Source organism: Chelonia mydas, chromosome 1 (assembly GCF_015237465.2).
Source record: "Chelonia mydas isolate rCheMyd1 chromosome 1, rCheMyd1.pri.v2, whole genome shotgun sequence".
NCBI lineage: Eukaryota > Metazoa > Chordata > Testudines > Cheloniidae > Chelonia > Chelonia mydas.
Window position 1 is genome coordinate 232,490,284 of NC_057849.1, and position 26,412 is coordinate 232,516,695.

The following is a 26,412-nucleotide window of genomic DNA, read 5'->3' on the forward strand; positions in this document are numbered from 1 at the left end:
GACCAATCTTATTTAACCTTTTTATTACTGACCTTGGCACAAAAAGCGGGAATGTGCTAATAAAATTTGCAGATGACACAAAGCTGGGAGGTATTGCCAATACAGAGAAGGACCAGGATATCATACAGGAAGATCTGGATGACATTGTAAACTGGAGTAATAGCAATAGAATGAAATTTAATAGTGAGAAGTGCAAGGTCATGCATTTAGGGATTAATAACAAGAATTTCTGTTATAAACTGGGAACGCATTACCTGGAAGTAACAGAGGAGGAGAAGGACCTCGGTGCACTGGTCGTTCACAGGATGACTGTGAGCCGCCAATGTGATATGGCCATGAAAAAAGCTAATGCGGTCTTGGGATGCATCAGGCGAGTTATTTCCAGTAGAGATAAGGAGGTGTTAGTGCCGTTATACCAGGCCCTGGTGAGAGCTCATCTGGAACATTGTGTGCAGTTCTGGTCTCCCATGTTTAAGAAGGATGAATTCAAACTGGAATAGATACAGAGAAGGGCTACTAGGATGATCCGAGGAATGGAAAACCTGTCTTATGAAAGAAGACTCAAGGAGCTTGGCTTGTTTAGCCTAACAAAAAGAAGGTTGAGGGCAGATATGATTGCTCTCTATAAATATATCAGGGATAAATACCATGGAGGGAGAAGAATTATTTAAGCTCAGTACCAATGTGGACACAAGAACAAATGGATATAAACTGGCCATCAGGAAGTTTAGACTTGAAATTAGACAAAGGTTTCTAACCATCAGAGGAGTGAAGTTCTGGAACAGCCTTCCAATGGAAGCAGTGGGGGAAAACGACATATCTGGCTTCAAGACAAACCTTGATAAGTTTATGGAGGAGATATGATATGATGGGATAGCCTAATTTTGGCAATTAATTGATCTTCGACTATTAGCGGTAGATATGCACGATGGCCTGTGATGGGATGTTAGATGGGGTGGGATCTGAGTTACTACAGAGAATTCTTTCCTGGGTGTCTGGCTGGTGAGTCTTGCCCACATGCTCAGGGTTTAGCTGATCACCATATTTGGGGTTGGGAAGGAATTTTCCTCCAGGGCAGATTGGCAGAGGCCCTGGGGGCTTTTCGCCTTCCTCTGCAGCATGGGGCATGGGTCACTTGTTGGATAATTCTCTGCACCTCAAAGTCTTTAAACCACGATTTAAGGACTTCAATAGGTCAGACATAGGTTAGGGGGTTCTTACAGGAGTTGGTGGGTGATTTTCCATGGCCTGTGTTGTGCAGGAGGTCAGACTAGATGATCATAATGGTCCCTTCTGACCTTGAAGTCTATGATTCAATGACTCTGTGAACTGGGATTATTTAGTCTGCAGAAGAGAAGAATGAGGAGGGATTTGATAGCTGCTTTCAACTACCTGAAAGGGGGTTCCAAAGAGGATGGATCTAGACTGTTCTTAGTGGTAGCAGATGACAGAACAAGGAGTAATGGTATCAAGTTGCAGTGGGGGAGGTTTAGATTGGATATTAGAAAAAACTTTTTCACTAGGAGGGTGGTGAAGCACTGGAATGGGTTACCTAGGGAGGTGGTGGAATCTCCTTCCTTAGAGATTTTTAAGGTCAGGCTTGACAAAGCCCTGGCTGGGATGATTTAGTTGGGGATTGGTCCTGCTTTGAGCAGGGGGTTGGACTAGATGACCTCCTGAGGTCCCTTCCAACCCTAATATTCTATGATTCAAGCAGAGTCCCACACACACCGTGGATCCACTAGGACACAGTACTTTTTACTAACCTTTTTTCTTATCGGACCTTCCAGCAAAATGCTTAATCATGTGCTTAATTTTAAGCACATGAGGAGTCCCATTGGCTTCCTTGAGATTTGTCACATACTTAAGTCCGTATTATGGAGAATGTGGGAGCTGCCTGTAGTATTTTTATGAATATCATATGTCCATCTATTTGTTGGATTGTTTATCTATTGTCTGCTGTGTGACTACCAAAGAGTTAAGTCATGCAAGAGCTGGGAACACTGGGCTGAGGAGCAGATGATGGCTTCAAATAAGCCCTACTGCTGGTACACACATACAATAGAGTTGTCAATTCCTATTAGGTTTTACTTCTACCTTGTAAGGGCACTGTCTGGCTGGTGATTCCATGTGTGTGTGTGTGTCTGTGTTTTGACAGGGTGGGGAAATCCACACAGGAAATCTAAACAGAGAGCTTTGTCACTGATGGAAGGACAGCCTCTGATGAGACAGTAAGAGACAGGGATTGATGAGTCTCTTAGTTTATCTCAATTTGCAAAGCAAATGTGGGGGTGCCTGGGATAAGCAAGGCCTGCCTTAGCTTAGCTTAGGTAAGATATAGATGTATATAGACTATGGTTTTAAGATCTGTTTCTCTGAATGCCTTTGTTCTGAATCAACAGTGCTTTGCTTTAAGAAACTTGCTTGGTCAGTGTAATAACCACTTGTTGAAGCTCCCAAAGGAAAGTATGTATGAGGGTCCAAAACCCGAGTTGAACCTGCTAAGAAATCACGGTTCGTCCAAAAGGGACTACAGCTGAAGGCCAGGTCTCATAGTGAGAGAGTTGCATGATTCCATCTCAAAAAGAAGTGGAGGTAATGAGGCCTGTCACCTGAGAGATTGCACTTTAGGAGACCAGGAGTAGTTATAGCTGTAGTTAATCCAGTGACCACGGCATATATGATCAAAATTTTGTTGGGATCAGGGCCTTAAAAAGCAAAATAAGCAAATATCTGTATGGGGGCACTGTAAACAGTCTCATCCTGCAAGCATATGCTCAGATATTAGGCTATTTAAAGATCACCAATGGGTGTTACATTTCAAATACCTTTATTATCATTATTTATTTATATTACACATGCACAGATGTGTGCAATGGAAAAGAGTGGGCACACATGTGTCTCTGTGTGAAAAGTTGAATGCACACCAATGGACACCCAATAGAAACCCCTTTGAAAACATCACCTCATATATTTTCTTTTTTGTTTAACCCTTAGTAAAATTTGAACTCAGTAATAAAGAGTAATATTAAACAATTAACATATTATATGCTCAGCCAACATTTGAAATTAACCACCTAAAATGAAAAATTGATATGCTAGCCAAAGCCCATCAGGAAGGGCATGACTCAGCAAAGCATTCAGTGAGGGTGCTTAAGCACATATTTAAATTTAAGCACGTTTAAATGCTTTATTGAATAGGTATGGATTTAAGCCCATGCTGAAGTGCTTTCCTGGATTAGGCCTAAAATATTTCCCATACCTACAACTTTTAAAATTATTTTTTCAGTGAAAACACTTTGTTCTCACCTCACCTTGAAACAAAGAAATTTATTATTTACTAAAAGGCATGAAAATATTTGGCATATCCTGATATAAAGCACTAGTCATATTGATTGTTATACAACAGTTTAATATAATTGGCTCTCCATTTTTCCTTACCTAGATCCACAAATCCAATATCCACATACAAGCTGGCACACAGCGATCCCAACAGGTAGCCGATTATTGGCCCGATCATTGCTATTGTGTGCAAACATGCTGAAAATATAATGAAGTAGACACAGATAAATTTACAGACATGTGGCCCTATATGTTTTCCACCTATTTTTCTTATTCCTCTCCTAGACCCAGGGTATTCCAGGAAGTGCAAAGACTAGCATCCTGCCATGTGAGATAGGTTTTTTATTCTTCTCCTATTTGGTGAAAAAGATCACCTTAGGCAGTATTAATGTATCATTTACTGATTTATTTAAATTTGTTTAGTGGCCATCCAAGACTACAAGAGCCAAATTAACTCCATTCATATAAAACTCAAGTTCAAGTCTCAGTGCAGGTAGAATGAACCAGGACTTGGTGGGATAAGACAAAAACATTACATGGAAATTTATACAGCCTCGTCATTTTCTTTTGAAGGCAGCAATGGACTAGGAATGAAGGCTACCTCACTACTGTGAGGGTAACTAATTCTTTGGTTAGGTGACCAAACCAATAAAATAAAATAAAATAGTTTTGAAACAACCCAAAATGAATTTTTTTAAAAAATTTTCAGCACACTGAAAAAGTCACCAAAATTTCATATCAGGTCAAATTAAATGGGTTGTACAATCTGAAAAAAATGTTCATTATTGAGGGGTTTTTTCGCCTTTATAAAAAGCTGTTTATAAAAGTGAATAAAATTTTGAAATGAAAGGTAATTTCAAATTGAAAAGCTGATGTTTCATTTAGAAAAAGTCACATCCAAATATTTTGACTTTTTCTGATTTTGTAATGTGTGTTTCTGGGTTTTTTGGGGGGAGGGGGGTTGTTTGTTATTTTATTTGACAAAAACAATTTAGCGAATTCAACACAAATTCACAAAATGTTTCAGTTGATGCAAATCTGCATTTATCAGAAGAGAAAAAAAAAAGCTTTGTCAAAAGATTTTGCCTGGTTCTAATGGAGAGAGCTATTCTTTTTTTAAAAGGACTCTTTAGGGGAAAGTGTAGATGATCTACTTTTAAAGCTAAAGCAAATTTGATCCTGTCACTGTTTCTTTGTAACCAGCCTTTTCATCCTCTTAAGATTACCTATGTATAAAGGAGCATCTTCTTCTTTAGCAAAATCATCAAGGTAAGAAATTCCTAGCGGCGTTATTGGCGTTTCCCCAATTCCACGTAACAAGTTGCCCAATAAGACATACATCCACATATATGATGATGCTTCCTTTACACAATCTGTAAATAACAGTAATTACCATCTTTACAGTAGAACAATAAACCATGAGCCTGGCTATAACACCATTTAACACACTCTCTCTCATCTTGCTCAATTGTTTTTTGTTACATAAGACTAAGACTCTGTCTAGGTTACCAAACTCATTAAACCTGTCTAGGTTACCAAAATCATCAGCCCTCCCTTTAACAAAACTTCGAGATATCAGTCACATGCTTGTCTATCAAACATAGTCATGCAAGGATAATGGTCTGTATTGTTAGGGAAGAATATCTAGGAAAAAATAAACAGATTGAAATTGTGATAGACATACTCTATGACATTTCATTTACACCTTCAACTATGTCCCCTGATCCAGGCTAACAGTTGGCTCATGGGTCCTATAGCGACATTTTTCTCCTCCTATGCAGCATACAGCTGGAGATGCTCTTTCAGTATATTCTAAACTGATAGTGAGGTGTGTGAAGATCACAGAAATGCCAGTTAATTTCCAGTTAACTCCAACTCAGCTTGGGCCCTTAAATTTTCTTTGGGAATCAATTCTCCTCACAAATTATATGAGAAATTCCTTTAATGTCAATGTGAGGTACTTATATCCAGAAGGGTGGGAGAAACTGGGCCCAAGTAGTTCAGATACTTCTGGATTGGTAGATGTGCTTGCTCTGAGTGAGATTTACAAGGCTGCTGTATCACTGAATTGTCACTAACACCCTCCAAATAAGTTAAGGCTTAAATGGGGTTTAGAATTGTACTAGCCCTCCATACTGGGGTGAATTGCCCTCTTGTGTGAAGACCGATTTATAAGTAGGTCAAAATTGTCACATTTAGACGTATTTACAGTTACAATTCCTTACCTGAATCTGGATGTTCTGATAAGGTTTCACTGACACCAGTTACATTTTGATCCACAGAGCAGGGAGAGAGACTTGAAGTTGAGTTGACTGACAACACTGCATGAGATGCTGTTTCATACTTATAACTGAACACATACAACATTATATTTAGTAGTGATGTTTCTGGGCAGTTGAAGAAATACAGGGGTATATTTTATCTCAGTACAGGGGGAATTTTGTGACTGCTGTTTTGGCAAATAGACAGTATGGGCATCTAACTGGAAAAAATAATTTGAATGCGGCACACAGACAACGTGTTAATTGAACAGTTAAAAGAGGGTCACTTAAGTAAAAAAAAATAAGGGGGTGGGGAAAAAATGAGCAAAAAAATATCAAAAGCAACTATATGGCAGATACAACATTTTAAACTGGGAACTTAAAAGAAACCTAAGAAATGTGGACATTTAACTCACTTAGGCTCCTTTGAAAATCCTACTCTTAGGATATATCTCTATGGAGAGATAGTGCATGATAAGCTGGAGTGTAAATCTACAGTCCTCTAGCCTGCCACACACTAAGTGGCAATATGGACCTTGCTACTGTGCACTGAAAGTCCATTGTGCAAACAGCAGTGTATCAAACCATACTACAGAACTTTTAGTGTGCAGTAGAAGGGTCCACATAGCAAGTTAATGCATAGTATACTACAGCGCTGTAGATTTACACCCAGTTTATCATGCACTAATTCTCCATATAGACAAGCCCTTAGTTATTTCTTGTAACTACAGTCCTATAGTCTCTTTGAGTTAAGTAATAGAAATGATAAGCCTGATGCTACTGCAAAACAGCAGAAGAGTTAGAAAGACATTCTGCTGAACATAATTCTTTAGTTTTCTTTTTATGATTATAAACTTCTTGTGACATATATGGCAATTTCCTGCAATATCCGGGACAAACCTTACTGAAGTGAGTTTAAGTATTTTAGGAGTTCATTGTATTAAGAATGCAAATGTTTATGTATTAGTGTGGAATTGTATGCAACCTCTTTAACTGGGAGACAGGACTAATGTAAACCTTGGAAGTGGTATGAGCTTCAACAGGCCAAACAAGACTGAACTTTCAGTTGAGTGAGTTTCCTAGGAAATACTTGGCATGAGGGGAATGTAAATTACCCACCTCAGGAATCATTCTTTTGAATCATCCTGTATCTTGAGGAGAAACTCATTGTCTGACTGATTATCTATTCATAGTCTCTTCAAAGACCCAAACTGGATAAAGGAGTGACACACAGATTGATGGGGATTCTTGTTCCAAGACAAAGCAGTTATGAACTTGTAACCCCAGAAAACTCCTTTGGTGAGAATTGGAGGAGTATTCACCTGCCACAGTTGGGGTGATATCTGGTAAACTAATCCATATGCATGTCAGTTATTTTATTGTTTTAATATGTTTTCTCTATAATTCTTTTACCATAAGACTAAATGTACTTGCTTAGAAAGAGCTATGTGGTAATTTAACTGTGGGCAATAACACTGTTTATAGCCTCTGAAGAGAAGGCAAAGGAAACCTGCTTAGGCAGTCTCTTTTGCTGAGAATATACAGTGTAGGCAGGAAGTGTGCAGCCTAAAAATCTTCCAGTCATGAGGGAGAGAGACACACCTGTTTTCCTGAGAGAAGTAAGAGCTGGGGAACTGGAAACTTGTGAGTGGGTGCCCTTGCTGGACCATAGAGGGGGAATACAGGTGCAGTTGCCTTGAACTGTGACACCCATAAAGGATTCTATTGTATTGAATATAGGAATAGAAATGTGTTGCATTGTTTATTTGTCACTGTATGAAAACTTCTGCTAGAAGAAATGTCATGGGTAGACAAAACAGTGCTTCTCTGAACAAAGAGAGGATGCATTTGTTGGCAAATTAGTTTCACGAGACATGAGGATTTTTAGTGGTAACAGCACCCTGAACAGAACTTTTGGCCCAGTTCTGCAAACACCCACCTGAAAAGTCTCACTGAAGCCACTGCATGAGTAATGACTATTTGCTCAGGTAGGGGTGTGCAGGATCAGCCCTTACAAATGTATGGCATAATACTGTAAGCTACTAATTAGACTCCTCCTTTAAAGTTCTGGATTTCTTCAACTTCCATTTCTGTGGGGCACTTTCACAGGTGAAGTTTGGAACCTTATATGAGTGACCCCTATGTCACAGTTTCCAGGTAACTGCACATGTATTCCCCACTCATGGTCCACCAAAGACACACACACTAGGCTCCCAGCTCCTCAGTCATCACTTCTCTTGCGCTGAGACCTACGTCTCTCTCCCTCCTGAGCAGGGTGTTGAGGCTGATCTACTGATTCCTGATTTACAGTGATATCCCCAACAAGCCAGACTTTCTAAAAGGCCAGCGTCTGCAATTTGCTTTCTCTCCAGAGGCTATGGCAAGTGTATTGCCAACAGTTATAAGTTACCACACAGCTCTTTCTAAGCAAGCACCTTTATTCTTAAGGTGAAAGAATTACAGAGAAAACACATTCAAACAGTAAAAGAACCTATACGCAGAGGTCACCCCTCTCCCCACTCCAACCTCGGGTTTTGGTAAGTGTCAGTGCTTCAAAATGCAAAACTGGGTTTCCCCCATGGTTACCATTTCATAACTGTTTCAGATTCAGAACCAGAACCAAGACTGGACAGATCAGCCAGTTTCTTTTTATAGCTCAGGCCTTTGATCTCCCATCTCCAGGAACAGATAATCAGTAAAGACATTCTCCTCAAGATGTGGCTTTGAAAGGCTGATTTTTTTGTATAACTAGAGGTGGGGAATTTGCATTAATATTAGGTATTCCCCAGGAAATCCACTTCACACTTCTTGTCCCAAAAGTCCATCCTTGTCTGGCACATTTTCAGTATAATCCTTTGAACTCCCGGGCCTCACACCACATCTTCCCCCTAGAGAGGTTATGCACAATCCTGAACCACAATAATACATAAACTTTGCCTTTAATACAGTGGACCTCAAAGATACTTAAACTTAATTCAATAAGGCTTTTCCCTAGGATATTTCAGGGAATTCCCATATTTGTCACGTTCTACTCTTCCATTTTACCAGCATACAAATGACTGTGAGCAATTATTGAAGAACTAGAGTTTGTGCTGCTGCGGAGACACCATCATGTTGGGCTTTAAAGATATTGGACAATGTAGTCAAACATGCTCTTGGAGTAGAATGCAGCTTTTCGACTTTTTTTGGATTAAGGCCCCAATATAGCACTGAAACACTTTAATCACAGGAGTAGTCCCACTGACTTCCATTGGATTATTCCCACACTTCAAGTTTCACACATGCCTAAGTGCTTTCTTGGAATGGAGCCTCAGGGTCCTGTTCATAACTACAAAAATACCCAGTTACAGAAATCATATGAAATAGTTTTATAATATAATTATTCTACTGAAATTGTTGTGATTCATCATACTGTAACCTTCCGTGCAATAGCCCTGTTTAAGGCCAGACTCTACCATCCTTCCTCACACTGAGCAATCTCTCATCCCTTCAGTAGTCCCAGCAATTTCCCTTAGACTCTTCCCTTAGAGTTAGCCATAGTAATGTCTTGAAAAGCAGCATGATGCACACTAGGGCTGATGACAAATTTTCTGTTAAAACTGGTTTTTGGTGGAAAATTTTGGTTTTCAGGGAATATAAATTCACATGGAAAGTGTGCACTTTCTGCAGAAAACGTCTGCTTTTCCTCAAAAGCCTACAACCCAACCAAACCGAAACATTTCTAGCTGAAATTTGAAACATTTTGGTGGTTCTGATTTGTGAAAAAAAGTTGACATTTTTTGAAAAAGTTGACATTTTGAAAAAAAGTTGACAAAGGACCAGGGAAGGAATTCCCACCAGTTCTAATGTGTGTTAATGTATGTGTGGAGTTGCCTGGCTTGAATATTTATTGTGATATCCAGAATATTAATTTAGTTTTAGGCCCTTTGATTATCCCAGACTTTAAAAACACAGTGGTGTTCGTTTGACAAAATGGAGAAAGTGGTATAGAATCCCAGTGCTATGGTATCTAAATTAGCCTTAGTGAATACTTACTATCCCATGAAGAAATGAGGCATTGCTGTTAAAATACTTCCAGCTGACATAATACAACACCCCAAAGCAATGATTTTTGGTCTATGAAATTTGGCTCCAAAATAACTTACAAATGCCAGCACCAGCAAATTACCTAAAAAAGCAAAGAAAACATTACTAGTAGATGCTGTTCATTGTATTTGCTCTGAGGAATTTACTGTTTGTTACGGAATACCAATTACCAATCTCAAAACTTCCATCAATTAAGCCAGCTACAGAGGAGGGAATATCAAATCTTCTTTCTATCTGAGTGATGGAACTTTTCATAATTGTTCCAGATAACGTTTTGCACAAGTAGCTGAATGACAAAGCAGCGAGAAACACCTGAGGAAAGATCAAGACAGAAGGTGGGAGGTAAGGGAGGAGAAATTGATAATATAGAAACCAAGAGAGCTTAAATCTATAGAACAATCTGTATGAATTAAATCTTAATTTAATTAATTTTACTAATCAAACTCCAACAGGGAAAATGTGATTTTTCTAACACAACATGAGGTCTTGATCCTGCAAGAAGCTCCCTCTGGGCTTTCAGAAGGTGTTTTCTTCCCATTCTGGGCTCACTGTGATCGAGAGAAGTCATGTGCATGGGACAGCCCAAAGCAGCAACTAACTTTGTTCATGCTTAGGGATGGCATTGCCAGCTTCAGCATCCAGAAAGCACGGACTCCTTTGCTTTGCTGGTCAAAGGCTCCCCAGAATAGAATTTGTGTTTCTGAACCTAAAAGGCATCTGTAGCTGGCAACCAGTTCAGTAGGGACAGCTTACCCTACTGAAACCTAACATCAATTTTCAAGCTATCCACAACACTGAGACCAACTGAAGAAACCTTGAGGCCTCGAGGTGCTACCAGAATACTAATAATTAACAAGAACAAGAGCGCTGGTCAGAGGCCACTTGCTGAAACTAGTGCAAACTGTCAATGAGTCTTAGCTTCAATTCAGTTATTACTTTTTTAAAGCCAGATTGTCGATCTCCAGGTTAGAAATTGTGTTGGTATTACAACACTGGGCTTAGCCACAAGCTTCACAATATCCCTTTTTTTTGGAGGTCTTGTACAGATTCTTTGGCAATCTCATCCCTGTTTGGATGTAGTTTGAAGTATTTGAATTATATTTTTGTTGTACCCCTTTGCAAAGGAAATGTTCGTATTTGACGTTTTTATAGGTTTAAAACAAGAGCATTTGAATACACACTTTGCTTTGACACACAAACTCTATTAAGTATTGCAATGATTGCAGATAAAACCATGCTTATGATGACAAGACAGTCTAGGAGTGCTTAAATATTATCCAGATATTTCAGCATAACAGCTTTGTACTGAATCCCAAACAAATAAACCTATTGCCCTCAGGGTAAAAGTTAAAATAGCTAGTTTAACCTGACAGTAGATAAGTGGACAAATTAAACTGTGTTTTGAACTTTATGATGCTGTTTACTGCAGCAGATGACAAGCAAAGCAAATCCTAAGAGAAAATGTTTTTAAAAGGAGTTGGATGCTGGTTTTGCCTAGAAATTTGACTGAAAAAATCTTACAGAAGCAGGCTTTAGTCTAAGAATTTTCATATTTAGTGGGTCCAACAATTCTGAGATTTTTGGGGTGGGGGCCACTATTTTCAGTAGTTTTACATCTGGTCCAGACTGAAGCCATGAAATGCAAATAAGCACGAAAGTAGGAACAAAAAAGTTAGTTGAACTGTTTTAAACCTCACCACACAAGCAAGAAGTTAGCGGAACTGTTCTGACACCTCCCCCCAGCAAGGGACTCCAAAGTCTGATAGGAAGATGAGGTGATTCTCATTGTAACTGAAACATTTGTGCCCATCCCAAACATTAAAGTTATTGTGTCTATTAAATTCTAGTTTCTATAACATTCTGTGCCACACTCGCCACTGGGATAAGTGGATACAAACTCACTGACTTCCATGCCTGCTTATGCCAATGGTGAAGCTGGTCCAATGAGACTCCCAGGGATATGAGAGTTTTGAGAGCAGTTCAGCTACTACTGGAGATATATAGGGGTAGCAAAACTGGTTCAGCTCAAAAAAGGAATGTGCTAACCTTTGCCCAAAACTTGAACCAAGCCATTTTGAATATGTGAAAAAGTTGGATTCACTTATTTTTATAATTGTGTTACAGGCCTCTGATTGGACCAAATTCATTGCTGGTTGCAGCTCCATTGACTTTAATGGAGTTACAGCAGGTATGAATTTGACCCAAGGGCCTAGCCTGGGCAGAAATCAGACACATCATTATACCATAAGAAATCCTGATTTCATGGTACTTCCAGCTCAACCAGAAGCAGTAAATACTATGCCTTTAACAAGAAAGCAAAATTCTCATTAGTTTTCCAGCCCTATTTGCCCAAGATTTTAAATAATTCAAGTGAGGCAATGTGATCTAGTGGATACAGCATCAGACGAGGACTCAGAAGATCCAGGTTCTATTTTGGTTATGGCACTCTGCTGGGTGACCTGGGGCAAATCACTTCACCTCCCTGTGCCTCGGTTTCCCTACTGTAAAATGAGGGTAATGATAATTACTTCCTTTGTAAAGTGCTTTGAGATCTGTGAATAAGAGCTAAGTATTATTATTTTCCTGACACCTTGAGTGTCTGGCCAAACCAACTTGTTGAACTTTGCCTATCAGGACAGGGACTCAGTAGACCCAGTTCAATTCCCGGCTCTGCCACTGGTCTGCTGGGTGACCGTGGGTAAATCACATTCCTCCCTGTGCTTCAATTTCCAAATATGTAAAATGGGGATAAAGATGCTGACCTCATTCGTGGAGCACATTGAGATCCACGGATGAAAAACTCTACAAAAGAGCCATATATTATTTATTTATTATTATTGGCTTATATGTTTTTTAAATAAAACTCCTACTATTCTTTTATTAATTGGGTGAAAAAATAGTGGGGAAAAGAACCATGCCTGCTTATGTACCTTGAAGAAGAACACACATATTATCAATGCTTAACAAATAACAACAGTAATTAATAAAAGTAATCCACTGAACCTTCAAGCCAGTGCAACAGGAAGTTTTCTTTTTGACTGGTACTTGTTTGATTGCTCCATCTTCCAAAGGTTGGGGAGGCTCCACTTCCAGGTTTGAGTGATTAGCATTTGAATCCGTTTCCATTGTCATGGTTTCTTACCTTGAATTGGTTATCTGTTTTGTACAAGAAAACATGAGAAAATTCTAATAAATCCAGGGCTCCTTCCACAGAAATAATGAAATAGAAATCTGTAACTAACTTTCACCTAAAAAGATTTACACCATGGCTAACATTTTCAGAAGTGGTCACTAATTGTTTCCGAATAGAGACAACTTGCACTTTATTTTCAGATGTACTGAAAATCTGCATTTCCCACTAGGACAGATACTCTGGAGATGGTATCCCAGTAGACAAGTCCACTGGCACTTCAGGGCCTCAGCAATGCTAAAAATCTGGCATGTGTTGGGCACCAAAAATTAGTGAATGGTTATGAAAATGTGGCTGCACATTTATAGAACTAAATGGGGGTTGGGAGAGAGATTCTGTACTAAGATTTTATGAATGCCACAAAATAAAGAACATTGCAAGTTGAGTTTTATTTATGTCAGGGACCCCAAAAATGATCATTGTGAAAGTGGAGGAGGAGACGTTGTAATAGGAAAGGAAAGAGATGGGGAGGATAAACACAACATAGGGACAAGCGAAGGGTTTGGTAAATAAGAACGGGAGCAGTGGTCTCGCAAGGGAAAAGCATCTCTAGAATATATAACAAAAAGTACTGGGGGCACTGAAAATTAAGTCCATATGGGAAAAGAAAACATAGGATATAAGTGTCATAAGGAGACCTTTTGAAACTGATGGCAAAAGTGAAAGCCATCAACCTCTAAGTGTCATCAACTGTAAGCAAGTTTTTAAGTCTCAAGCTATATGTTACATTAGCAAGAAAAGGGTAAGTCATAGCAAACACTGAACAACTGGGATGCTTACTGAAACACCAGCTACAAACACTGTATCCACTACACTAGAGTTGTATTTGTAAGAGGAGATTACAAGAGAAAGTGACTGGATTTCACACAAGGTCAAAGTAAGACAGGGTTACGCAATTCTGAGATAGCTGTGTGTGCTGGGTGCTCAATGAGGCACAAGGCTTGGTACATTCTTTGCTGGAATGTAAATAACCAGGATCGCAACAAGTCCAGTAACAACATGAAAAGGTAGTGGGCTTATCCTGTGTTCCTTGTGTACCAAAAATATCCAATGAATTCAAGACTTCACATTAATTTGGGAAGGGGAATTACTCCATCTATTTCATGTCATAGAATAATGAGGAACTGCATTAAAAAAAAACACCTGCTCCCTAACACAACCAGCACAACTCACGTGTTGTCCTCTGGGCTACATCAGCCCTGTCTTTGCCTTGCAGGTTGGCAACAGATTAACCCCATCCCCAAAGGCCCTTCAAAGTCTCCCACTGTGGGATTCAGCCCCTGATCACTGGATACCCACAGGAATCCCATATTCTCTGTTCCCAAAGGAAGAGAGTACCACAGTTTACCAGCCCCTTGGACCCCTCCCCCCTGCTCCTGTAATGCTTGCCGCATTTGACATCAATTATTAAAACTAAGGGGAATGTATTTAGAAAAAATAGAGATTCAAATAAAAATCAGTATGAGAGATGGAAACAAATGGTGACATATAAACCACTGCCATAATATGCATTTTAAAGCCCAAAGGTAACTAACAAGTTATCCTTCTGTCTAAAGAAGTTTATCTCACTCAAAGTTCTCTCCAGCATTTCCAACCACTCCTGATTGAGATCCCTTTTCACTAAGCAAACTCATTGTCACTTTACTTCCTAGGTGAAGGATACCAGGGTGTGTCTTTGCATCCTCAAATATACCAGAACAGACCTTTGAGGTTCACCTCAAGCTAGCCCCCTCTGTTTACCTCTTCTTGTCAGTTTCCTTCTTAAGTCTCCACCTGCTCTTCATTTGCTTTTGACTTAGAATGCTAATAGACTCCTATTGTATGACATACAATACACAATGGTCGTCCCCCCCCCCCCCCCCCCCAGAGATAAGTGTCTCCCACCCCCTTTCTGGGGAGGATGTCTCAAGACATGCTACCTTTGAGTGAGCTGTTTTTAACTACAGACGTAGAGAACAATTTTCAGTGTAGATAAATAACTCCTCACATATTCTCCATACATACATCTCACAATGATTATGATGACTAGTGTGACACAGGCTTTTGTTAGAGACCTTACATGACATTATTTTGGTGGATCCCAGGGATCCCTGTACCCCTATATGTCCAGAGTCCTCTGCCAATTGGTATCCAGAGGTTCTTGGGTCACAGTTACATATTGAGTTAGTGGTACAGAATTGTTATTTGGACTAAACTGCAGGGATAAAAATTTCTGTCCCTAATGTACAGCCTGAGTAATCTGGGGAATTCTGTAGGGGCTGGGCTGCAGCAGCTGTGCACATGCATGCACACCCCATTTGCAGAGGAAATGGCCAGTGGATCTACATGGTCATGGATCTGCTTGGCAATTTGTCTGATCTTCCTCTAGTCCAGCATACCTCCAAAGCCCCATTCTGTGCTGATGTGCACATAATCCTTAAAAACAGTATTCTGCAGACATGTTCTTAATCTTTCCACTACCAGTTCATAGAATCACACAAGTTCTGCTGTGGGTCACCGAGCATGCTGCAGCTTTGGAGGAGAGGGCAAGATTTCCCCCTCCTTAAAACAATAGAATTGTTTATTGTTTATTAAAGATTAGTTAGGTGGATTAGGTTTTATTTGTTTTTATTGCGATGCAGTGCACACATTCCATTTTGTGTTCTCTGCTGTGTTGTATGTTTTAGAGCTAGGTGAGTAATAGTAATGATATGGGAATATTTTATCCCACAAAAATTAGTGGAAGTCATATTTTTTTGCAAATCATAAACCTTATTTAAAGAAAGAAAACACTTGCTGGCATATACTACTCCAATTAGAAAATGGAACAAGGCCCTGACCTGTAATTGGATCCATGGAGGAATACCCATATGCTGTCACCGAGCTCCATAAAAGAGTGAATCCATTGAAACAAACAAGTTCAGAAGTGCGTTTTTCAATAGAACAAGGAGATTGGAGTATTAGAACTAATAGTCCCAAGCCAGAACACAAAAATCATACAGTACCAAAATCAACTCGTTTCACCTTTCCTGGTCCCCTTGAGAGTTGAGGATGAAAGAAAGAAAAAGTGTAGAGATCAACAATTCCAACAGTGCAGCTGGAACAGATTTGTGAAAGTTGGCTGAACCTTCCCTCCCTTCGGGAAAAGCCAGTAGCATTTTCAAGTATCTCTGCCCTGGGTCATACCACAGAAGACTATGGGCAAAGTTTTCAAAAATGCCCATTGGTTTGTTACGACTCCCGTTCACATCAATGGAAAAACTCCCATTCACTTGAAAGATTTAGGATCAAGCCTTAGAGCTTGTCTACACTTAAAACGCTGCAATGGTGCAGCTTCAGTGAATACACTTCCTAGTCCGACAGGAGGTTGGGGAAAGGGTGCTGGGAAGATTTTAGGAGCAATGGAGGCAGCTGGCTTAGTGTAGCTGGACAAGTCAGTGATGGAGTCCTCAAGAGCCCTTGATACTCTGAAGTATTTTGAGACAGAAGCCCAGGAAGGAAGCAGCGGTAGCTACTTTTGGCCGGGGATAGATAACACCTCTGCTCCTGATGCTACAGAAGGGGCCGGGGGAAAAAAAGGTGGCGTCAACATTGCAGGAGAAGCTATGTGGAGGGGCCAAGGGTTAGACCTGCTGGCATGCGCATTCTGCTGAACTTGGCTGACCCTAGCTCATGTGCAAAGAATTTGGGTGCTGGGTGGGTTCCATGACCTCATGATGTTAGGAAAAAAGACCAAAGGCAAATTTGCTTCAGGTATTAATCTGAACCAAAACATTTCATATGGTAAAAAATAGCAGCCATATTGCTATTCACAGCAAATCTATTACCTAAGTCTTTTACTTTTAACTTCACTCTTATTTAGAATTAATAGGCCTATTCCTTAGACACTATTATAAATTATTTGTTTTCTTCTGCAAAAATCTCAGACCTAGATTTTCAGAATTGATTAATGATTTTGGGTACACATTCTGAGATACCTTGCAGGAGCTGCATTTTCAGCACTTTCTGAAAATCGGGCTCTGTAAGGTGTCTCAATTGCACCCAGAATCTTGGCCTCAATGTATAAATGTCATTCCCATTCCCAGGAATGTGAGTAGATTGGTACATGATCAGTAACAGGCTCTGACAGTAGACCTAAACACATACCTGTAAAGTACTTCTTCATCAACCATCATACAAAATCATTTTTTCTAGGCAGCTCATCTTAAATTGAGAAATTCAACTCAAAATTCAAATGAAAAGTGATTATATCTCCTCTATTTCCACACAATGTGCCAGGCTATCAGCCAGTATAAATAAATGTAGTCTAATGATCTTAATGGAGCCATGTTGATTACACCAGCTGAAGATCTAGCCTGATGCATTATCTTGCCATTTGCTTGGATAGCCATATCAATGTCTCTTCCTCAACTTTAGCAAGATTCGAAGTGTTCATTTTACCAAAAAGAAAACACAGAGAGGTGACTTTAATGGATTTGCCCAGGAGCATTTCAATTAGTTGCATCATCTCTCACCAGACATTGCTGTTTACATACATGACTCCATTCTAGCAGATCAATGGCCTATGGTCATTGCATTTTTCAAGTAAGGGTGCAGGGGAAAAGAATAACTAAAGCATTAAAATTTGCCACAAGCATACAACCAAGTGCATACACAACAAGCTCACTTAGACTGCAATTCAAAGTAAGCAAATGATACCAAATGGGGGATTAACATTGTTCCAGTGATGTTCTCACTGTTTTTCACAGCTCTGTGTCTGTAGATTCATTTCCCATTGCATTTGTGTAAGGACCTGATTGATAGCATATATCATTTGTGACAGTAAGAAAATATAAAGAGCTCATTTTTGTGTTTGATAAGTACATCTATTGAGGCTCAGTTCTCAAGGTATAATGTAAGATCTTGGGACTAAACTATATGGACCATTTACTTCAGTTGGAGTTAAGAGCTTTCCCTACATCACATTAGACACTCAGCACCTGGCAGGTCATATCCATAAGATGAAATTCACCAATGAGCAGAGGGCCGGCCCCAAGCTTCTGCATCACATAAGCCCTATTTTGAGGACTTAGATGAAACAGAAGTGGAGCACTCTGTGTTGCCTCTCTGCATGGGGTTGAATTTTACATTTAATTATATAAAAACATTCAGGAATTCAGTTTGGCTTCCCATTCTTTCTTACATCAAATCACAATGGATAAGAAGAGCATCACATATATTTATCCTGGATAACATTTAATTAGTTTGCAAAGATCAAGATAATACAGTAGTTACAAATTAACAGAAAGGAGACATTCCAAAATGTCAAAAGAAACACTTACAATTCCACAAAGAAACTACACTTATTAGGTTTTTGGCTAGTGTTTCTACTTGAGTCATTTTAAAAAGGCAGTACCAGCATGCAATATAATACCAGATGAAATATAATGGGCCAGGTCCTGTGCAGAAGTTAAAGGAAGCACATTGATTTACACCAGAGGAGGAGCTAAACTAATAGTCTCATTGATTTCTGAATACATTAAAACAAATGAAAAAATACCGTTTTAATTCTCAGCTTCCAAAATATAAAGAATTAATAATATTTTTGATTACTTTTGAGTACTCTGCAGGGCTAAATCCTGCTTGCATTACTCATGAAATAAGTAGTGATATCTATATCATCTATATATCTGTATCTGTATAATGGACTTTTTAATGACAACAGTATACTCCCTCCCAACATTTATTTATGTATACGTAAACTATATCTATATCTACATATCATGTATGTGTACGTACAGTGGTGATCATTAAATTGTTGACATTTACCGTGTGAAAGTAATTGGCCTTTTCAGGTACAATTTAGCATCAGAAATACCACTAATGCCATGGTAATGCTAATTATCTTCAACCAGTAAATGGCAATATTTTAATGGCTAGCATTGTACTTAATCAAAGGGTGTTTTAAACAGAGATTGATCCTAAATGTCTAATCTGAAATTCAAAGGGAAGTAAAAATAAAATTTAAAAAGTGCCTACCTAGATTATGTATCCAGCACAGCAGCAGCTACTTCGTCACTTAAATTGTTGAAAAAAAGTGGATCCTCTCCTTAAACAAGGCTGTTCTGATCTTATCAGTTGACTCATTAACTTTCCAGCATGGTCATTTTACTAGGCAAATAGAAACGACAGTTTAGGAACATTGCTTTAATCCTCTGTCTCTGGACAGTTCCATCTTCTTTTCCCAGTCCCAAAATGCATGCATACTACAAGATTAAAATAACATAGGTAGAGCATGCTTAGAATGGAATTCTGCATTTATAATCTGTTTTGTGAAGCTCCCATTTTCCTGAGACAGAAGAGTACTCCTCTTGCCTTTACATAGTGGATGATCCAATCTTAATATAGCTGTAAACTAAAATAAAGGGGAAAAAGGAAAGAAGGCAAAAGTTTGAATTTCTTTTCAAAGGCTATGATTCTGAATGTTACTTCAGCCCTGAGGCAGTCTGATAGCATACAGTGTTGTTTTTGTCTATTGTATTTAACTGCTTTCTGTGGTTCCTAACTGCAGATAAAATATATTTTGCTGACTCGGGCTGATATCAGGTCCTCTAGGCCCTATTAACTCCAGTCAAGGACTAGAAGAGGGTAAAATGGGTGTTGCTAGGTACAGGGACAAGAAAACAAGGAACTGTCATGCTAAGGAGAATGTTTAGATTTGTGTTTCAGTGCTGTTAACAGCACTGGCAAACCCAGAACGGTGGTATATTTAAGTCATCTTAAGTGTGTGTATAGTCTCTTTGGAGCGGATCTTCACCGGCTTATCCCTGCCAATAATCCAGGCCATTTCAAGGATATGAAGAACAGCATTGCATTTGATTTGAAAAGGTGCTCCTGTAGTAGATCGGGCCTGCTTGCCAGACAGAATTTTATCCAAAACAGAGAAGACTTTGGTGGTTTTAACACATGCGATTTGTATCTACGCCCAATCTCCACCTATGCATGACACCCAAATGAGATCCCACACACTACAGACTATGTAGACCTTAATAAAGTTAGCATGGATTTTCTTTTACCTGCTGACATCACTAAACTACATTGACATTTAGGTTATTATCGTTAGGCTTTGCCTTTAACATCCCTTTGAGGTGGCAGTTTGCGCCTCTCGTTTCAGGCTCTCAGAGTGACTGACTGCACCAGTTTACATACATTTCTCATTTTGAATGTTATCTTCCCAACCAGGACTACGGCACTGCTTTTAAATACCAACTTTAGTGTCTGTAGTGCAAGATATACCATGCAGAAAAAGGTAGAAGCTTGTACAGGAGCTGCACAGCAGGTCAATTCAAAAGCATTAATGAAAGGAGAAAAGTGAAGCTTGGAAGGTTTTGTTTAATATGTTTAGAAGCCCACTGAAGGTGGTAAATTAAGGAGCAGGAGGACTTCATGAGTGGTACTCTCAGAAACTCCACCTCGCCTACTTTTCTCCATTGCGGAACTCTTTTCTGATTCCCGTTGCTGTCCCAGAGGAAGATTCGGACTCTGCTCGATATTTTAGTTTATTTTTATATCTTTAGCTTTCTGTGCAGAACCACAGGTAGCTTAGTCAGAATTAAGTAATCAATATCTCCACATCAGCCATGAGTTCAGGGGAGCTCTCTTTACAGTACAGAGAAAAGATGTGATAGAGTGTTACCATTTCATCCCCGAAGTAAATTTCATGTTATCTCCATGCAGCTTAGACCCTGATTTAAATAAGCACATGGCCATTGAAATCAATGGATTTAAGCACGTGCTCACAATTTAGTCAAATGGACCCAAAACACATGCAGAAGATCCTGATTCATGGGTCTGGTGGAGATATGGTTTCTTCCTCTCTTCCAACGGGTAGTCCTTCTTCATGTGTTGTTGCTGGTGTTCACAGCTGGGCATGAGGGATTAACCTTCCAGCTTCTGCATGTTTACTTTAAAGCAGTTGGCCTGCTCCAGTGGTCTAGAAGATTTTATACCTCATTACACCTGGTATCTCATTATTTATTGCAGGGTGGGAGAAAGGGTTTCTGCTGATGTGAACAAAAAGACACTAGTGCTACATAATACAAACTCCTCACAGTGCATCCACAAGAGCCCTCCCTCTTCTTCAGACATGCCATTGGCTCCAACGCTTTTCCCAAAGGCACTATGATATATTCATAGCACAGAATTTCCTTTTCTTTTATGTCACCCCACAAGAAGGTGGAGTCTTCCCCCTGTAGGTCTCTAATGTCAATCTTTTACCATTGGACCTGTCTCCAACTTCAGTATCAACAACCAGTGATTTTTTTTTCTTTAAACTCCATGTGGCGTAGGAAGCCACAACATTTATGAAGCTATGGACGAAGCGAAATACGTTCTCCAGATGGGAAATTATTGAGCTTTAGGGGAAACAAATTGGGTTGTTGTTTCTCCGCTTGTGGTGGATTTTTGTTTGCTTGGTTTTTGAGGGAAGGAAAAGTATTTCCTTGGTTTCCTCAGATTAATAAATGCTTCCAAAGCAATTGATCTCAAAAAGTGTGCCCGGTCCTCTGTACATTAAAAATCTACCATTTGTTCTGAAATGAAAGGGCAAAGAATGAACCCCCTTTCTCCTATTTCATACATGGCTAGGGGAAATCTCATGAAGTTTCTTACTGTAAAACTAAGTTACTTATCTTTTATCTAGGTACAAAACATCTGTCCAAGCATCCATGCTATGAGTTGCCTACCTGAGCCAGAAGTGTTGAGGATGGTCCATTATTAATAAAATGGAAAAAAGGAAAGCACTGTGGTATAACCAAATATTATAGGATTCCCATCCTTGACCAAAAAATATGTCTCAGCCTTTCCCCTCACCCCAATCCTCTTACAAAAATCACAGTTTACATATGTTAAGGGAAATAATTGGCATGTGACCACAAAATCACCATAATCTTAAAACTGAGATGTTAGCAACATCTGACTATACCTGAAGCATGAGCGAACTAGAAAAACCGCACTAGAAGTCACCTTTATAGCAGTAGCTATTTGCAGAATCCTCCAACTGGAAGGCGGCAACAGACTCCTGCCAGTAGAAGTAGCTACCAATAGCAGTTGGTAGCTTAGCAATAGCCGTCTGTAGTCAGGCAACAAGGGGACACTGAACTAAGCAGCTCTGTTTTGAAGCCATTTTTATTCTCAGACCACTAATCCTTAAACAAAGGATCCATTGAGCCTGAAAAGTTAACTCATGCAGGGAAGTCAAATCTTTTCCATCTGTACTGACTGGTTGATGCTCTTAATGTTAGAATCTGGCTGTCAGAAACAAACTCAGAAAATGGATAACATAGAAGAAAATGTTAAACAATTAAGAGTCTTCTCGAAAAGATTCACAAGCTGATTATATGTTCATTTCAGAAACATTTTGGTGTTCCTGTTATTTTGGTGCATTTCCCACACAGTGTATTCCAGTGACTGCCTTGTTAGGCAGTCAGCAGAGTGAAACTAGGGACTAATTTGATTCATTGACTTGATCATGTATCTGTATGGGGAGAAGGAGGAAGGGGCATCAAGACATTTTTCTTAATAAAATAGATGTCTCCAGCCTCCTATTTAAAATACAGTGAGTTGCCAGTAGTGGGAGCTACTTCACACCTACATAGCAGCACAGACCCTGATTCTCATTCTTTGTACCCAATCTCTCTCAGCATCTCAGTACAGAGAAATTTTATATATATATAGTTATTGGGTGTTAAAAGTGCTGAGAACTTTCTAGGATCAGGACCTAAATTCACGCCTTGTCATCTTAGCATAACAGCACTGGACAAAGAAAAGGAGTACTTGTGGCACCTTAGAGAATAACCAATTTATTTGAGCATAAGCTTTCGTGAGCTACAGCTCACTTCATCGGATGAAGTGAGCTGTACCTCACGAAAGCTTATGCTCAAATAAATTGGTTATTCTCTAAGATGCCACAAGTACTCCTTTTCTTTTTGCGAATACAGACTAACACGGCTGTTACTCTGAGCAAGGGACAGTAGATTCAGAGGGTGAATTCCTGGCCCTGCTGAAGTGAATGGCAAAACTCCCATTGACTTCAAAAGGTCCAGGATATCATCCAGAGATTTAAAAGCCTGGAGGGACCATTATAATAATTTAGTCTGATCTCTTGCATAAAACAGGCCATAGAATTTCACTAACTGCCCATAACTTTATCAAGCCCATAACTTCAGTTTGAGCTCGAGGTTATCTTTTAGAAAGACATCCAATCTTGATTTAAAGACATCGAGTGATGGAGAATACACCACATGCCTAAGTCAGTTATTCCAATGCTTAATTACTCACACTATAAAATTAATTACTTAATTTTTTAATATTTTGCCTGATTCCTATTTTGAATTTGTCCAGCCTCATCTTCCAGGCACTGGCTCTTGCTATGCCTTTGTCTGATGGATTAAATATCCCTCTAGCATCAGAAATTTTCTCCCCACGTAGGTATTTAGAGGTCATGATCAACTTGCCTTTTAACCTTCTCTTTGATAAACTAATTTGATTGAGCTTCTTGAGTGTCTCACTGTAGGGCAGAGTTTTCTAGACCTTGAATCATTCTTGTAGCTCTTTCCTAAACCATTTCCAATTTGTACACATCCTTTTTAAGGTATGCGCTCCAGAAGTTGACACAGTATTTCAATAATTGTCTCACTATTGTCATATACTGTGGTTATACCACCTTTTTATTTCTACTCAATAGTCCCCCGTTTCTGCATCCAAAGGTTGCATTTGTTGTCCACGTCACCACGTCACACTGTGAGATCATGGTCAGTTGATTATTCACCATGACACCAGAATCCTTTTCTGAGTCACTGTTTTCCACAGTACAGTCACTCCATCCTATAAGCGTGACCTACATTCTTGGTTCCTAGCCCTTGCTTTTAGCTGTGTTAATATGTGTGTTGTTCAAGTGAGCCCAGATTACCGAACAATCCAGATCACTCCATAGAACTCAACTGTCTTTATAATTATTTAGTGCTCCTCCAATTTTTAGGGCATCTACAAACTTTATCAGCAATTATCTTTAACAATTATTTGGAAGAAAACATATTGAATATCACTGGCCCAAGACCAGATTCCAGCAAGACCCCACTAGATATGCTCCATGAGATGATCATTCCCTGTTTACAATTATTTTTTGAAATTCTTCAGTCAGTCAGATTTTAATCCATGTAATATGTGCTGGATCCATTTTGTGTAGTGTTTTTTTTAAATCACATTGTCATGCAGTACTAAAGCAAAAGTGTTACGGAAGTCTAAGTATATTATGTTAAAAGTTACTTTTGCCAACTATATGTGTAACATCATCAAAAAAAGAAAAGGAGTACTTGTGGCATCTTAGAGACTAACCAATTTATTTGAGCATAAGCTTTCGTGAGCTACAGCTCACTTCATTGGATGCATACTGTGGAAAGTGTAGAAGATCTTTTTATACACACAAAGCATGAAAAAATACCTCCCCCAACCCCACTCTCCTGCTGGTAATAGCTTATCTAAAGTGATCACTCTCCTTACAATGTGTATGATAATCAAGTTGGGCCATTTCCAGCACAAATCCAGGTTTTCTCTCCCCCAAGCTCTGCGATACAACTGTATTTGTTCCAACCCCTCAGACAGAGACAAACACCTACAAGATCTCTGTCAAGCATTCTTAAAACTACAGTACCCACCTGCGGAAGTGAAGAAATAGATTGATAGAGCCAGAAGAGTTCCCAGAAGTCACCTACTACAGGACAGGCCTAACAAAGAAAATAACAGAACACCACTAGCCGTCACCTTCAGCCCCCAACTAAAACCCCCCAACGCATTATTAAGGATCTACAGCCTATCCTGAAGGATGACCCAACACTCTCACAAATCTTGGGAGACAGGCCAGTCCTTGCCTACAGACAGCCCCCCAACCTGAAGCAAATACTCACCAGCAACCACATACCACACAACAGAACCACTAACCCAGGAACCTATCCTTGCAACAAAGCCCGTTGCCAACTGTGCCCACATATCTATTCAGGGGACACCATCACAGGGTCTAATAACATCAGCCACACTATCAGAGGCTCGTTCACCTGCACATCGACCAATGTGATATATGCCATCATGTGCCAGCAATGCCCCTCTGCCATGTACATTGGTCAAACTGGACAGTCTCTACGTAAAAGAATAAATGGACACAAATCAGATGTCAAGAATTATAACATTCATAAACCAGTCGGAGAACACTTCAATCTCTCTGGTCACGCGATTACAGACACGAAAGTTGCGATATTATAACAGAAAAACTTCAAATCCAGACTCCAGCGAGAGACTGCTGAATTGGAATTCATTTGCAAATTGGATACAATTAACTTAGGCTTGAATAGAGACTGGGAGTGGCTAAGTCATTATGCAAGGTAACCTATTTCCCCTTGTTTTTTCCCCACCCCCCCCCCCCCCCCCCAAGACGTTCTTGTTAAACCCTGGATTTGTGCTGGAAATGGCCCACCTTGATTATCATACACATTGTAAGGAGAGTGATCACTTTAGATAAGCTATTACCAGCAGGAGAGTGGGGTGGGGGGAGTTATTTTTTCATGCTTTGTGTGTATAAAAAGATCTTCTACACTTTCCACAGTATGCATCCGATGAAGTGAGCTGTAGCTCACGAAAGCTTATGCTCAAATAAATTGGTTAGTCTCTAAGGTGCCACAAGTACTCCTTTTCTTTTTGCGAATACAGACTAACATGGCTGTTACTCTGAAACCTATTATCAAAAAACAATATCAAGTTTATCAGACAAGACATATTTTTTATAAAATCATGGTGGCTGGTATTAATTATGCTGTATCAACTTTGCCATGATTTTGCCTGGGGAGTCAACATCCTGGGGGAATTCTGTGCCACTGTGCATGTGCAGAATTCATGTCCCCTGCAGATTTCTTTGCTTCCTCACAGAAAAATGACTTTCTGACAGGGAGGCAAAGGGAATCTGCAAGACCAATCACATGCCAGTCCCTAGCTGTGCAGGTTCATTGTTTCGGGCACCCAGAGCAGCCAACAGAGAGGTAAATCACCGCAGAGCTGGAGACACCCCAGCCAATGGCTCCTACCCTGGCTGGGCTGGAGGCAGGAGAGGATGGGACTTCCTCTTCCCCTGCAAGAAGTGGCCGGGGCTGAGTCCGACTAACTCCCAGAAACCTCCCCCAGCTGCAGGAAGCTCAGCATCCTCCCTTGCTTCCTGCCCCCATCACTCCTCAGCTGTGGCAGTTGAGGGGGTCACTGTAGAGAAAGCTGCTCCCCCATGCATCTGGACCTTCCATATCCAGACATTCACAACAAGCCTCACCCCATACACCCAGAATCCCCCTAGCCTTCCATACCTGAACCCCACCCCACCCCACTGAACCTGAAGTCTCCCTGCTCCCAGACTACTGCCCACTGAGCTCCCTGCACTCAAAGCCCCATCCTGATGAGCCCCATCCCTCTGTACCCCCGGAACCTCCACACTCAGATCCCCACACCACTGACCTTCACCTAGCTGCACCCAGACCCCCG

At 39.9% G+C, this 26,412-nt stretch overlaps 1 protein-coding gene across 1 annotated transcript in view; it reads right to left on the minus strand.

The window, feature by feature from the left end:
- Positions 1–21,997, minus strand: part of SLCO1B3 (solute carrier organic anion transporter family member 1B3) — a 51,756-nt gene extending 29,759 nt beyond the window's left edge. The window contains exons 1-8 of the mRNA XM_037915937.2: positions 21,862–21,997; positions 18,877–19,008; positions 12,693–12,845; positions 9,860–10,001; positions 9,639–9,771; positions 5,568–5,692; positions 4,569–4,715; positions 3,442–3,540 (exon numbers count right to left, since the gene is read on the minus strand). Coding sequence (XP_037771865.1) covers positions 3,442–3,540; positions 4,569–4,715; positions 5,568–5,692; positions 9,639–9,771; positions 9,860–10,001; positions 12,693–12,821 — 775 coding nt within the window. The 5' untranslated portion in view covers positions 12,822–12,845; positions 18,877–19,008; positions 21,862–21,997. The remainder of the gene's footprint in view (positions 1–3,441; positions 3,541–4,568; positions 4,716–5,567; positions 5,693–9,638; positions 9,772–9,859; positions 10,002–12,692; positions 12,846–18,876; positions 19,009–21,861) is intronic.
- Positions 21,998–26,412: the final 4,415 nt, after the last annotated feature.